The 16,638-nt window shown below is 39.1% G+C and overlaps 1 protein-coding gene across 1 annotated transcript; it reads left to right on the forward strand.

Moving 5' to 3' along the window:
* The first annotated feature begins 15,720 nt into the window (after positions 1-15,720).
* LOC123785295 (olfactory receptor 9G1-like) lies at positions 15,721-16,638 on the forward strand. Its single transcript, XM_045787024.1, has one exon. It carries the CDS (start codon positions 15,721-15,723, stop codon positions 16,636-16,638), a length of 918 nt encoding a protein of 305 aa, XP_045642980.1.

Below are 16,638 nucleotides of genomic sequence, written 5' to 3' on the forward strand. Positions count from 1 at the left end.
ATATCAATGATATTGCTGCTCTTTGGTAATACCTCCTTTTCCAAGGATAAGTTTGCAAGGCACCCTAGTGTAGGGGCAAAAATCAACTCTGGACAAAGACAACTTGAATATGAATTCTGACTCCACCAGTTCTCTGCTGGGTCACTTGGGTGAGTTTCTATACTTTTCTAAGCCTCTTTTATCTCCGAGGTTAAGTGGGAACTGTATTAGTACCTAATTCATAAGATTATTTTAACAACTACATTAGAAAGTCCATCTAACAGTTTTAGCTTAGTATCTGACACATAGTGAGAACTTAAAAAATTGTAGTTCACAATATTATACAAACTTCTGATTTATCCAGTTTACTATAAATAAACTTGTGTTCGAGCAGAAGGACTACAAGTCATAATTATATTGGAGGTTACTTTAGACATCACTGTAGAAAGGTTTCGAGCCTGCACAAACTCATACAATCCTTACATGTATGGATTTGTTATGTCTGTTCATTGATTATCAGTTCATCAATCAATGAAATTTATTACTAAAAATTAATTTAAGGACTAAGAGTTTTAAAAATTAAGAAGACTAAAGATAGCATCATAATCCAGTTTCTTACCTAGTTAAGGGAAAACATTAGGAAAAGCTACCAGGAAGACTTTTCCTGTGACTCCATTTCTTAGTTTTTAAAATTATCCTAGAAAAATAACGAACTTTTTTTTTTTTGGTAAAAGCACTACTTGCAGTGTTTACAAATTGCACTGTAGATGATAATTTACCACTTAGTGTGATTTAGTCTCACAAAGCCTTTTAAACAAAAAGGCAGGTTTGATTCTGACGCAGCATGAAGGAGAAGGAGGAAAATATGAAAGCAGGGCTTCCTAGGAGGCCATGCTCTGAGACGGGGCCAACTCTGCACACTGGCAGGGGTGCCATGGTGGTAAACATCATAGCACAGGTTACCAAACTGTGATGTTCCGCGCAGGCGATTAGATCAGCCCTTCACGCCACCTGCAAAATAAGCTTTCTCTATGGAAAGAAAAAAATCACAAAAAAGAAAATGATATTAATTGCTGCATATTCTAATTCTCTATTACACCACATTTTTAGGCACTTTGCTAATATTAAATTGCATCTTTGCAACTCCAAAATATATTTACGTCCCTTTTAAAGATGAGAAAATTGAAGATCAGAGAAGCTATATAGCTTTCTCAGAGTATTTAGCAGGGCCCTAATTTGTACTTCAATATGCCTAATTCTAAAGTATTTTATTTAAATAACTAGTAGTTTTATTTTACTATTTTTTTACATGTCAGTAGACAATTGCAATCATAAACACAGCAGATGAAACATACCCTAAGGCCGTAAGCAATGTATAGAAATAATACCTGTACACCTCACCACGTACTCAGGTACACAGAATCCCATAAAAGACAGCAGGTGTGATATCCATGTGCAAAAAATATAATTCCATGGAGATAAAAATAAATCTCTTTTTATGGTAACCACAAATGAGATAGTGCTGTAATCCCTTTTATAGACAAAAAATAAAGATAAGGACTACATACGTAGTGCAATCCCTAAGTCATCTGAGCTTTCTCGCTTTAGGACCTTACACTGAATTTTAGATTCTTGAGGGATAATGTCCCAAATCAGTAATTAAAACTTAATTATTTGTTCTGAGAGATTCCTGGTTGAGGTATTTGTTAGTTGCTCTCCTTTTCCCTCCCCCGCTTATGAACCACTACCATGATTAAAGTGACCCTTCCAGTGACTGGGGTGTCAACATCCTTCAGAATTGCCCAACACTGGTAATCATGAACACGAGTGCATTCATCACAGGAAGAGCAAAACCTAAAATGCAGGCTTCAGAGACCAAACACAGTGTCATTTCCTAGAATCTACTGGAACTTAGAGATGATAATGATGCTATTATACTCTCGACTATCCACATGGCAAATTTGAGCCGTACATTCCCCTCTCCTTGATCATAGCAAACTCTGGAACCATCTACTATTCCATAGCAACAAAACACAAACTTTATAACGACACAGTAGGGCCAGCATGGGGACTTCCTAGATGTGACCTCAAACGTATCACGTCACTTTCATGAGCCTCAGCTTATTCATCTTTAAAACGGACATAAAAATATCTAGACCACTACATCGCTCCCTTGTGATGGAATTAAAGGGAGGAAATAAAGAAAAAGAGGATGAAAACAAGGAAGAAAGAGAGAAAGGGAAGGAAGTAAAGAGTTAACCTTAAGTAAGTCTTTCCAGTGTACAAACAGCCAGCTAAGTCAAATCATGCCTCCACAGAATGATTGCTTAATCTGGTAATTCTCAAATCCTGAATGGTTGTAGTCTGTTTGGTTTTAATATCAATGCGCAGACTTATCCTGAGTCAATTACATCATAATCCTTGATGACAGGACTCTGGTATAGGTATTTTTAAAAGCTCTCCAGGTGAGCCCTTAAAGCCTGATTTTCCAATATTTTTACTGGAAAAACAAAAACAAAAACAAAGATACACTTGCGGATCCTCACAAAACTAAACCCAAAATATTCAACCTCTTGGGGCGCCTGGGTGTCTCAGATGGTTAAGCATCTGCCTTTGGCTCAGGTCATGATATCAGGGTCCTGGGATCGAGCCCCGCATTGGGTTCCCTGCTTGGCGGGGAAACTGCTTCTCCCTCTGCCTCTACTGTTCCCCCTGCTCCCCCTGCTTGTGCTCTCTCGCTCTCTCTGTCAAATAAATAGATAAAATCTTAAAAAAATACATTCAACCTCTTAGGGAGTTCCAAGTTTCTACTTCCACTTTTTTCCCTACTGTATTCCAACTTTTAAGACCTGTTGGGTGAAAACAACCTAAAAAGTACTACACCTAAAACTCTTTCAAATGTCCAATTCACTTTGCTTTGCTAAAGCCGGAGACTCCCAGATTATACCCCTACCAGGTGTCATCCCCTCAGAGTGCATTAACTCTGGAATTGCAACTGAAGCTACTCAGTACACAAAGAAAAAACAACACATGGAACATACCTGTTACCCTATATTTTCTCATTTGAACCTCAATACTCCAGGAAATGGAGAGGATGCCACTTGACTAAAATCCAGAAGGACCAATCATTTTCCTAGGTTTCTGTAATTCATAAGTGATACAAAAAGCACTCAGTTTTCTCACATTAATGCATACATGTGTAAGGCCATGGCCAGCAGAAAGACCTATTAAAAATTCTGGAGGCCCTACTGCCCAGCAATTGCACTGCTAGGGATTTACCCCAAAGATACAAATGTAATGATCCAAAGGGGCACATGCACCCCAGGATTTGTAGCAGCAATGTCCATAATAGCCAAAGTATGGAAAGAGCCCAGATGTCCAGCGACAGATGAATGGATAAGGAAGATGTGGGATATTACTCAGCCATCAGAAAGGATGAATACTTATCATTTACATTGATGCAGATGGAATTGGAGGGTATTATGCTGAGCAAAATAAGTCAATTAGAGAAAGACAATTATGTGTTTTCCACTCATATGTGGAATATAAGAAACAGTACAGAGAATCATAGGGAAAGGAGGGAAAACTGAATAGGAAGTAATCAGAGGGAGACAAACCATGAGAGATTCTTGACTATAGGAAATAAACAGGGTTGCTGGAGGGGAGGTGGATGGGGGTATGGGGTATTTGGGTGATGAGCATTAAGGAGGGCACATGATGTGATGAGCTCTGGGAGATATATGCAACTGGTGAATTATTGAACTCTACATCTGAAACTAATGATGTACTCTAAGTTGACTAATTGAATTTAAATTAAAAAAATAAAAATAAAAAATTCTGGAGGTTTTTTGAAGCAATATGGGATCCTATTGATGACATGATGACATAATCATCATATAGAAATCATATGGAAAATTATATAGAATCACATAGAAATCATATAGAAAACAATCATATAGAAATCATCATATAGGGGCGCCTGGGTGGCACAGCGGTTAAGCGTCTGCCTTCGGCTCAGGGCGTGATCCCAGCATTACGGGATCGAGCCCCACGTCAGGCTCCTCCACTGTGAGCCTGCTTCTTCCTCTCCCACTCCCCCTGCTTGGCTGTCTCTATCTCGCTGGCTGTCTCTATCTCTGTCAAATAAATAAATAAAATCTTTAAAAAAAAAAAAAGAAATCATCAAATAGAAAACCCAAAAGACTCCTTTAAAAACTTGTTAGAATTAATAAAAAAAAATTCAGTAAAGCTCCAGGATAAAAAATCAATATGCAAAAATCAATTGCATCTCTATACACTAACAATGAGCTATCTGAAAGGGAAATTAAGAAAACAATCCCATTTATCATCGCATCAAAAAGAGTAAGATACTTAGGAATAAATTTAACCAAGGAGGTGAAAGATCTGTACACTAAAAACTAAAAGACATTGATGAAAGAAATTGAAGAAAACACAAGTAAATAAAATGATAGCCAATGGTTATGAATCAGAAAGAATAAGACTGTTAAAATGTCCATACTACTTTAAAAAGCCCATATTACCCAAGGCAATCTATAGATTCAATGTAATCCCTATCAAAAATCTCAGTGGCATTTTTCTCAGAAATATTTTTTTCATGTTTTTTAATGCATATGGAACCACAGAAGACCACGAACAGCCAAAAAATGTCTTGAGCAAGAAGAGCAAAGTTGGGGGCATCACACTTTCTGATTTTACAATATATTACAGAATATGGTAATTAAAGAGTATGGTACTAGAATAAAAACAGGCATATATACTTACGGAGTAGAATACAGAGCCCAGAAATAAACTCACATATATATGGTCAACATGAAAAAACACACAAGCAATTGAAGACAGTCTCTTCAACAAATGTTGAAAAAACCAGATATCCATGTGCAGAAGAGTGAAATTGGACTTTTATCACACACCGTATACAAACATCAACTCAGAATGGATTAAAACCTTAAATGTAAGACCTGAAATTGTAAAGCTACTAGAAGGAGACATAGGGCAAGAAGCTTACCAACATTTTCAGTGTAGATTGTCTTTTCTGCACTCAGTGCCCTCTGGTAGGCATTTGTGATGGAGTGCAAGTATCTTCACTGTCCTTTCCAAGAGTTCCATCCATATTCCTCTCTCAGACTTCCTTGTCACTAACTTTCCAATCTTATTCTAAGTATCTGCTCAGTCAATCCACTAGTTACTCTTCATAAAACAGTGTAGAGACACACTTCATTCCACCACTCTCTATGCTCAGAGAAGACAACCCGTTGTACCACCTGATATTTTGCATGATTTTTGCACACTTTAGGCCTACATTTGTAACCTTAATATTACTGCCCACCTAAGAATCAGTATTTCCTTTTTTTTTTTTTTTTGAGATTTTATTTCTTTATTTGAGAAAGAAGAGAGCACAAGCCGGGGAGAGAGGATACATGGGCATTGGGAGAGGGAGAAGCAGATTCCCCACTGAGCAAGGGGCCCAACACTAGGCTCTGTTCCAGAATCCTAGGATCACGACCTGAGCCAAAGGAGACACCTAACTGACTGAGCCACCCAGGCACCCCAGGAATCAGTATTTCTTACAGGATAACTCAGTCTATGTTTTAGAGTGAGAAAATAAATAGCATGTGCCTCAAATATTCTATTGTGTCTAGAAAACATGGATGTTTCTACAAATAAGGACAGAACAAAAGATATGAACTTAAAGGGTTCTGTGCAGTTGAAGTTGTAGCATTCTGGGTATAAAAGAAAAATCATGGTAATAACCAAAACAGTATGTTTTTTTTTTTAATTCAGTATGGTGAACCAATGAAAGCTAAGGAGTCCAGGATACTCAAAAAAAGAGAAGTGTAAGTAGAGAATATAAGAAGATAGTGATAAAACAAAGGAAGGGGAATAATAGGTTATTTCATAATCTATATAATAGGTTATTTCAATAGGTAGCAATATGAGTAAAGAAGTACATCACACAGAAAAATACATAGAAATTCAAATAAATAATGTTATGTCCATGTTTTACTGGAGTAGGCAGCAAATAATAAATATAAAGAACTGTGTTTTCCAAGTAGTGACAGTTAAATTAGGAGCTGTACAAAGATCAGAAAGGAATAATCAGCACTGATGAATACTAATAATAATAATCAATAACAGATATCACATATAATAACCAGGTTGAGACAAGGTGGTTCTAATATTCTGAATTAGATAAAGAGATCTTAAATGAATAGCTAACTATGCAGGCTCAATCTCTGATTTAACAAATGAAGATTAAGCACACTTATTAGTTAAAATAATGTTATTACAGGTTTAAATTCTTCCTGAATAATTCTCATGTCTTAAATTAATGTCATAATAATAACATAAAATGGGTTATTTAATGTTGGCTGAAAATTGAAAAAAATAATTTTAGAAGGAGATACGATTTTGGAAAAAAAAATTTCTGTTTGAAAAGTCATATTGACATTAAAAGTTTAACAATAAAAAAGGACACTTGATGATGTGACATGTTGCTTCTGTTTTATCTACCTTTGGAAAATTTCTATTTTTCCAAATAAGAAAACACTGCCAGCCTGAGAAGATATTTTTCTTCATTTTTATCTTGTAAAGTTACCTCGATTTGAGGAAAGGTCCAAATAAACATCACTAAACATGAAAAGATTATAATGTGAATATAAGAAACAGTAATGTGAGGTGGTTAACACACTAAATACAGAGACATCATGAAGAAATTAACGAAGCCTATGGTTTGGGGGTTAACCACATATTTTGTCATCACTGCATTGGGAATGCTTTGTCCTCAGTAAGTAAATACTTCAAAAAAAATCAATCCTAGTGAGTCTTTAATTATAGTATAAATTCCTAGGGCTCTTGAGGAAACATAGTGAGTTCCTGACTCTTTCATGGGTGCACCTCCACAATCAAGCTTTCCCAGCTTGGACCTCAACCATATCTTTCCTAAAGGACTAACAGAGATGGGAAACACCTTCAAAACCTACAGTCAAGGCTTTGCAAATGCCCGTCATGTTCACAGTCAGACAACCTAGTTTTCAGTTCAGAAGACCCCCTGATTTTTCCAATCAATATTATTGTGGTCTTGACCAATGCTATAACCAATTGAGTTTTCAGGGCTTTGCTCTTCAACTGCACTTCAAGCTGTGACATTACTGGTGATGATTTAAATTTTCGTGATGTCACTACATCCCATGGCTCACTGGTGTCCCATTTCCCTAGTACGTGATATGGCTGCACATTTGTTAAGTATGTGAGCAAACTAATCCCAGGGTTCCATTCTAGGCTACTCTTAACATTAATTATTCCATCACTCAGAGTCCTGTCCGGAAGCAGATGGCCCACTCCGACTGAGGAGAACTTAATAAAGGGAGTTTTAGAAAGATGTGAACAGAATATGGAAAAGCCACAAAGGACAGGCCAGTCCTTTGACAGAGGATCTTACTTTACATGTGAGTCTGAAGGGAGAAGGAGAAACAGCAGTTATCAGAAGCCAGAAAGAGAGGAGGAGAGAGATTTTGTGATGAAAGAGATGGGATAAACGATGTGACGTTGGTCTAGGGATTAATGTGGACTTGGTTGGCTGTGCAGAAACAGATCTAAGAATAAATATTCCATATCATCATTTTTCTCCTTGTAAATCCTCCCCCAATGGCCAAATTAACTGAGAAGTTCATACAGGATGCTCTCCTGGAACAGAAAGCATGGTGGCAAAGGATGGCACTGTATGTAGAAGGGCAAATGGTAGATATCTTCATATTGTTGCCTGAAACTGGATCAGCCTCTTAGTGGGTGTGAAGTCAAAAGACACATCCAAACCAAAGAGTAGCAAAAGGAAAGGTTCTACTCTCCCCAAGTAAAGGAGAACACCAGGTATCTTTCCCAAAGCAGTGTCTTCCCGAACAAGATGGAGATTTAAGCCAAGTGTGCATGCATCTTCAGGAAGCGGGTTGCCCAATGGGGAATGCAACATGAAATTGGGGCAGGTGACAGTCTTAAGGTGACTGAGTTCAGGTCAAAGTCACAAGAGCCAGCAAGGATCAGCATCATCAATTCTCTGGTCCCAGTTGCTCCAGTAACTGAGTGGTCAGAGGGGTTTAGATCCTGCAAAGATAACTCAAGAATATACATCAAGGCAATCTTCCCTCTTGAATCAGCACTGGGAGTTTTACCACTGATTAGTGGTCCCACATAGGATTAGATTATTTCCTGGCCTGACAATGACTATTTATTTGCTCTTATATTCTTTCACAAGATGGCCAGGGCCTAAAATGACTTTTCTTATGTCAAGAAAGCTATGCCTGTCTTTTGTTTTCTGGGGAACCTAACTCTTGCTGCTTATAAAATCAGTACCTGTGTGTTTACAGGAGTCAATTGTATTATATGTGGATAGATAGAGATAGAGAGAGATGAGATAGAGATAGAGATGATAGATAGAGATAGAGATAGAGATAGAGATAGAGATAGAGATAGAGATAGAGATAGAGATAGAGATAGAGATAGAGATAGATAGAGATAGAGATGATAGAGATATGAAAGTTCTGCATAACTCAATATAGAACATGAAAGAAAATTATGGTGAAATACATCTATCATTGGGGAATCAAGTCTCTAAACAAAACTTTCTGAGTCTTTCCTAAATAAGGCTGACCTGACTTTGTCAATGCGTAGCTTTGTTTAATTGTCTTCTTTGCCATTCCCCCGAGCTACAAAGCCATGAGGAATTCCATGGGTATAAAACGCTTGGGATTGTTAAACAACAAAAATTCAACTGAGTAATTTAAAAGATCAAATTGGCTTTATTAAGTGATTCATGAAGTGGGCAGCATCCCATCTAGCAAATAGAAAGGAGCTCTGTCAAGCTGTAGAAAAGGAAAATTGTTTAAAGGAAGAAAAAGGGTGGAAAAGAAGGTCATTAGCAAAGAATATATTGTTCTAAGCAAGGTAACCTTCCTAAGCGGAATGGAAGGAATCTCTCTGGAGGAGTATCTCATTAGGTAACTCCATGTTGACTAGTTAAAGGTGACCTACCGATGGTGGGGGAGTGGGGTTGAAAGTACAGTTAGCTTAAATATCAAGTCTTGGTTTGCTGACATGGGGCCTTAATTACCGTAAGTGACTCACACTGGGCCTGTGGTTTTCTTTTTAACAGGCTATATTAACTATTATAGACGATTCTTGAATGAGCTGACTTGAATATTAGAATGTTGGAATGAAGTCTTGCCATGAATGTTGAAAGCATGGTGCACTGGGTGTTATACGCAAGTAGTGAATCATGGAACTTTACATCAAAAACTAGGGAGGTACTGTATGGTGACTAACATAATATAATAAAAAATTATTATTAAAAAAAAAGTTGTGGGATTTGGGTATTACTGGTGCATAGAAATTTGGCTTTATCCCACGACAGCTCAGCAGCCCTTTACATTCTACTATATGTCAGAAGGTCCAAAGCCTCCTTTCAGGTCCTATCAACATCTTATAGCAGTTTCTGCAACAGCTGAGAGGAAGAAAACACAACGTAGCTTGTTCTTCTATTTGTGGTGAGAAAGGGCAATTTGCAATAAGGGAAGGAGCAGAAAATAAAACCACACAATTTACACACAAAAGAGTAAGTTTTCATGACGACCTCAAGAGCCCTGAGGCCGACTATGAGAGCCATCTAGACTCAGGCTCAAAATAAATCATGAGAAGTGTAATTTCTTTTAAATGTGTGTTTGCCCCAGGGGGTGGGAACACGGAAGACACTTTCTTTTCTTTCTTTTTTTTTTTTTTTTGCCTTTATTCAGTTGCTTAGTTTTTTACTTACACTCAACCAATAAGCACATAGTGTATTATTAGTTTCAGAAGTAGAGTTCAGTGATTCATCTGTTGCATATAATACCCAGTGCTCATTACATCACTTGCCCTCCTTAGCACCCATCACCGAGTTGCCCCATCCACCTACCTACCTCCCCTTCAGCAACACTCAGATATTTTCCTATGATAAAGAGTCTCATGATTTTTCTCAGAAGACACATTTAAGAAGAATGTTAAGACAACAGCTTATTGATACTGGCAGGTTGCCATAGCCTCTGGATAAGATTGGCTACCGGAGAATTCCTTTTCTTAAAGTAACGTTTGAACCTGTGACCTGCCATCCATGTTTCAGTCCCAAGGAAACACAGTGGAAATACGTGCACAATTTTGTTCTGCATGTCTGTGTTGTGGATTTGAGTCTTTTCAAGATCCACAGAGTTCAGGTTCCCAAAGACACCAATGACCCAAAAACATCCATCATTACTCTTAAAGCCATAGTACATAACACAGAGAAATAAAGAAGTCAACAGAAGACAGACAATCAGAGTCATCAAGAGAAGCCAGTGCCAAAGAAGAGTATGCTTGACTAGCAGAGGAAAACAGCAAAGGTAAAAAGGGACTATGTTGCCATCAATTTTCTTATCTCCACTCTTTTGCATAATATTAACAATTGTAGATTCACGATCATATGACATTAATAACCAACAAAATAGTTAATGCTCAACACACAATAACCATTATTAGATGTCAAACACTCTCTTAATCTCCTTAAAGATACATTGTGTCTAGTAAATAGCCCCACAATCTTATAGAAATGTGTTCTTTCAGATGAGAAGTACATGATACCACCCATGAGGAATTTGATTCTCAGGGGAAATAACTAAATGTTCCAAGTTGGCCAGTTTATAAAGAGTTGGGATTAGAATTCATTTCAGGTCTGTCTGACCCCATATCTCATGCTAAGGAGTCCACATTGATTCCCAAAATAGACTCTCCTGCAAAACACCTGTATGCAAACATACGTTAGTTCCTTTAATCACCAGACCTCTGTAAAGTAGGACTGCTATCATTCTATAACAGTCCTAATAAGGTCTAATAATGGCATTCTAACATTCCTTGAAACTGACTTACTCAATTTGAATCTAGAAGGGACAAGGAGCAAGAAGCTAAAGCCTGAGCTCCATGGCAGGTGATACTTGCACTCTCTGAAATAGAGGGCCGCTGGTGTCATGAGCATCTTTCATGTGTCCAGGCCTCCAATACTAGTTTATAAACATATCCTTCAATATTTCCAACAGCCCTCTCTAGTAGTTACAATTATTATTCTTCTTTTACAAGATTTAACATAATTGAGTAACTTGTGTAAGGTCTTCTGACAGTTGTAAACAGTGAGATTGAACTTGAATCCCCGTCATCAGCTCTAAGGCCCACTGCTTTCTCTGCTACCCTCCAATCTTGGCCCCATTTCCTTTCAAGGATATGGCTCCTCATAGCTCTTCAACATGAAAGAATTTTCTGTTCAAATGGAAACAACCTCCCTCACAAATATACTCTATTTTGATAATTCGATTAGAGTGTCTTTTTCAGGGGTCAGAATGTGTTTTCTTTGAGGATTTGTCCATAATTTTTCTTGTGCATGCCTGGGACTAGCACAGAACCTCAGAAATTTCTGTTACTGCCAGTTAGGTGGGATAAAAAAGAAGTCCTTGCAAATGCCATCATTGGGGCAGACCAGAATGTGGATTTCATTGACATGCCTCTGTAGAATTAGGGCAGTCCATCTATTCCTCTATTCATCAAATATTATTCATGCCTCCTCTGTGGCAGATACTGTTTCAAGGACTGGCATCCAACAGTGAACAAAACAAGGCACAGAACATGCCCTTCTTGCATTCATATCCCATTGGGAGGAGACAGGAAATAAAGTAGTAGATTATATGATAACCCAGATGGTAAGTACATTGGAGAGTAAAGCTAGGCTGGGGATAGAGAGTGCTGGGGGGTGGACGGGGCATAATTCATAAGGAAGTGATCAGGGAAGACATTTCTGAGATGGTGTTATATTTTGAACAGCTAAAGGATATAAAAGAAGAATTTAAATAGAATGAATAGCAAGTGTAAATACCTCACAATTGAACATTATTTCGCTATAAATGAGGCATGTGTGCATATGGTAGTGGGCAGAGTTCCTGTGGAGCAATGTAGGTGTCCCTAGGGAAAAGGTCCTCTGGGGGGCAAATATCCCACTGCACTGTGAAGCTCTCCCTTTTCCACCCATGCCACCTCTCCCTAGGGTACCGGCCATCTTTCTGGCAAGACTGGGTTGGTTAGGGCATGAGATTTGGCCACTCAACAGTCATTTGCCCCATCTCCTCAAGACATGACTAAAGGCAAAATGCCTAAAAGGATGGAGGAATTTCGTCATGGAGGCAGAATGTGTAGGAGGAATTTGCTGTAGTAGAAAGAACACAGAATGTAGAGTCAGAGGCACTGAGTTTAGACTCAGCCATGTCCACTGATTTGCTCTATAATCCCTAGACATGATGTACATCTGTAGGAAGGCTGACATCTCCTCATTTTTCTGATCTTGAATTAGGGGTGGAGTGGAGCGTCTATGCATTCATGATTCAGACTTGGGACACATACAGATTTGGGCAGGGCTAATCACCTCCCTCACACCACCAAAATTTAACCATACCACTGACATTTCAAGCATTTCTCAAAGATTTATTGATGTATTTGAGAGAGAGAAAGAGAAGGAGAAGAACGGGAGGAGAGGCAGAGGGAGAGGGAGAGGAAGTCTTCAGTAGACTCCAAGCTCAGCCCAGAACCCATGCACAGCTAGATCTCATGACCCTGAGATAAGGACCTGAGCTAAAACCAAGAGTCAGGCACTTAACCGACTGTGCCACCCAGGTGCCCCTCAAGCATTTTAATGTTGGTGCGGACTAAGCCAATGCTCTGACTGTTGCATTACAAGTCCTGTGTGATCTCATCTAACAACAGTCCAACAAAGACACACTACATTCCAGACAGATCTGACAAATCTGCACACTTTGTCCACCCTCCATTGCATGTCTTTCTCTATGCCTTGATGGTTGTAGTTTCTTTTTCTTTTTGAGAAATGCCTTCCTCAGAAGTGGTAACGGTCCATGCCTCCTCAAGCAGGATATGTGTTTCTCCCTCCTGGGTAAAAGCTCCCATACCACACACAACGCTTGCCTCATTGCCCCTAGCAAGCTCTCCGCTCTGGCCGGCTTACCAATAAGGATGATAGATAATTCTATCACGACCATTGGTGCTTTACAAGATTTGGTTTCTCCCAATAAACTACAACTTTCATGCAGTCAGGTCCCATACCTTAGTTCTGTCTCTTGTCCCTAGTGCCTGGAAGAGCTCGAGAACATAGTAAATACTAGTAGGTGTGGCAACAAATGATACGCAATGGGAAAACTGGCTTTGAATCTTGGCTCTATAAGCCTCAGATTTTGTGACTTTGAACAATGTATATACAATTATTTCTCTATCTCTAATAGCTCATCTATGAAATGGGAATAATAATCACATTGACTCAGCAAGATATTCTTGAAGGGCAAAATCAGATGACCCAAATCACTCAGCAGAGTGCTGGGACATATTCAGGATTAGTAGTCATTATTCAGTATATATTATTATGGTAATAATGGAAAAACTAGACAGGTCACTTTTAGGGACTAGCCAAGATGACACCTTCCTTGTCATTTAAAAATTAGGTAACAAGGTGATAAAAGAGGAAAACGAATGTATTTGTTGCAAAATCTATCTGTATAAACACTCAGGATAAAAAAGTCCTCTTCTAAAGATTTATGGTCATAGCTGCAGAGATACTCAAAGATTATGTCTCTCTGAAGTATTCATGGTACAGGGGAAAGACTGAATTTTATTATCAGGCTGCCTTGAGTTTAAATTCTGACTGCATTTATTTCTGAGTTTGCCTTTGGAAAGTTAATTAAGTGCTCTGGATCTGTTTTCTTGTCTGTGATTGAAATTGCAATACGTACTCCACAGAGTTGTTTGACAATCAAATACAGTTTCCAGGAAGGTCTTTTGCAAAGAGTACGTTCTGAAAATATCACAATAATTATTCATATTAAAAATCATCCTCCTTTTTCTTGCATAGAGCAAGAAGAATCTCCTAAATCAAGTTAACACACTTTTTGATTAATTGCCCTTTAGGCACTTTCAAAGCTATGAACCCCTGGGGTGCTTAAGGATTCAAATACACTGGGGATCCTGAGCAAGTATAAGATATTCGGGTCCACAGTTTGGTCCTTTGTCGGCTGTGACTGTGAGTTTCAGGCAAGTGCTTGGTTCTGGGCAAGGTGAGTAGACATTTCTGTGTTCATAATCAGGGTTGGCTGTACATGTGAGAAACAGGACTCTGCCAGATGATTTGGGTACTACTTAGAACCATTTATCTGACCCCACATGTACAAGGTCCTTACCTGTGACAGCATCTGAATTCAAAAGCAAGAGGAAAGGGTATATTGTTGAGAAACAAAGTTCAGTCCAGTAAAGGTGAAGATCTAATTGGCTTTATCAAGTGATTCATGAATCAATCAGCAACAAATCAGGCAAATAGAAGTTTTAGTTGTATGGAATGGTACTTTTGTGTAGGAAGGAGAGTGGAGCAAAGAAGTTATTAGCAAAATAAAAGAAAGGATTATTTCAGGCCAGAACATCTTTTGGGGATAAAGAGGGAAACAGGGCTTTGATCACGCAGATGACCTCCCTAGTGCCGATCAGGCCATTTCACACTGACTGTTATAAGGTCACATTCCTGGGGTATGTTGAAGCTATAACTAAATCTTGGTTTGTTGTCCCAGGCATCAAAGCACTCTTTGTGGGGGCATATTGGTTCCTTCTTTTTTCTTTTTTTTTTTTTTAACAACATTCTAGTGAAGAGAGAAGAAAATAGTTAAGTTAATGGGATGCATATAATATTAGATAAAGAGCAGTGCTAGGGACAATGATAAAGCAGAAAAGGAGTACAAGAAATGCCAGAGAAGTAGATTGCAATATGGTGATGAGGAACACCTGAAAAGGGGTAGGATGTGGCAATTAAGACTTGAAAAATATGAGAGAGTTTGCTAAAAAGATACTTGAGGAAGAGCATCCTCGCCAGACGGAGAAGCAGCTCCAAAGATTCAGAGCACCCCCTGTTTATTCTAAGAATTGAGAGGAGGGTGGCATGGCTGGAGTAGACAGTAGGAGTCAGAAGCAGACAGGCAATAAGCTTGTCCATCTTTGTAGGGACCTTGGCTTTAGTCTGAATTAGCTGAGAAGTCACTGGAGTGTTGGAAGCAAAGAGTAACATGATCTAACTGGTTTTTAACAGGATCACTCTGCCTGCCTTCTTCAGAGACCCAGCTGGGCTAGGGATAGACGGAGGAAGGAAGCTGGGAGACCCATAGAAGCTCTGTGATAACACCCATGGCAAACCACAGTGGTTTCAGCCTGGGGCAGAACCACCAGAGCAGGGAAACACTGGTCAGGGTCTGAATATGTTGTGAGGGTAGAATCAAGGTGTTGCTGATTAGTCAGTTAGAATGTCAAAGTCAGAGAGGAGTCAAGAAGAGCCAATGATTTCCCCTAAACTGGGGTAACACCATTTCCTGCAGTGGAGAAGTCTGAGAGAAAAGCAAGATGAAGAAGGATAGTTGGAACTCAGTTTTTCTTGAAATGCCCAGTACATCGCCTGTAAGACATGTTAAGTAGGAATTTGAACTAGTGAATCTGGAATCAAGGGAAATAAAATGATCAGGAGTTAAAAAAAAAAAAGTACAGGTAAACCTCCAGTGTATATAATCATTTTATTTAGCATGTTTTCTATTTATTCAGCACAATGATGCAAGCTGAAATCTCATTTTCTCTCCTCTTAGGTGAGCCATGGAGAGAAGCAATCATACGATGACTGACTTCATCCTGGTGGGCTTCACAACAGACCCGATGATGCAACTGGTCCTGTTTGTGGTATTCCTTAGCGTGTACTCACTGACTCTGGTTGCAAATACCACCCTCATAATATTGGTCTGTAATGACTCCCGGCTGCACACACCCATGTATTTTTTCATTGGGAATTTGTCTATTCTGGATCTCTGCCTGACCTCTGTCTATACACCAAAGATCCTGGTGACCTGCATCTCTGAAGACAAAAGCATCTCCTTTGCTGGCTGTGTATGTCAGTTCTTCTTCTCTGCTGGACTGGCATACAGTGAGTGTTACCTGTTGGCCGCCATGGCTTATGACCGCTACATGGCCATCTCAAAGCCACTGCTCTATTCTCAGGCTATGTCTATAAAGCTATGTGCATTTTTGGTAACATCCTCCTTCCTTAGTGGTTTTATTAACTCTTCGATCATCACCAAGAGAACTTTTGCCTTGAACTTCTGTAGTGGCAATGTCATTGATGACTTTTTCTGTGATTTGCTTCCCTTGGTGAAGTTGGCTTGTGGCAGGAAAGATGGCTATCAGACTGTGCTGTACTTCATCCTGGCCTCTAATGTCATCACTCCCACGGTGCTGATCCTGGCCTCCTACCTGTTCATCATTGCCACCGTCTTGAAAATCCGCTCCACCCAGGGCCGCCTCAAAGCCTTCTCCACGTGTTCCTCCCACCTGGTCTCTGTCACCTTGTACTATGGCTCCATTCTCTACATCTACGCTCGTCCCCGATCTAGCTATTCTTTGGACACGGATAAAATAGTTTCTACCTTTTACACTGTGGTGTTCCCCATGTTGAATCCCATGATCTATAGCCTGAGGAATAAGGATGTGAAAGAGGCTCTGAATAAACTCATTAAATAA

The sequence above is a fragment of the Ursus americanus genome, chromosome 24, assembly GCF_024610735.1.
Source record: "Ursus americanus isolate L20-20 chromosome 24, mUrsAme1.1.p, whole genome shotgun sequence".
NCBI classification, from domain to species: domain Eukaryota; kingdom Metazoa; phylum Chordata; class Mammalia; order Carnivora; family Ursidae; genus Ursus; species Ursus americanus.

What these genes read in the sequence shown, in the direction of transcription:
- LOC123785295 (XM_045787024.1), top strand. Translation starts at nt 15,721, where the DNA reads ATGGAGAGAAGCAATCATACGATGACTGACTTCATCCTGGTGGGCTTC.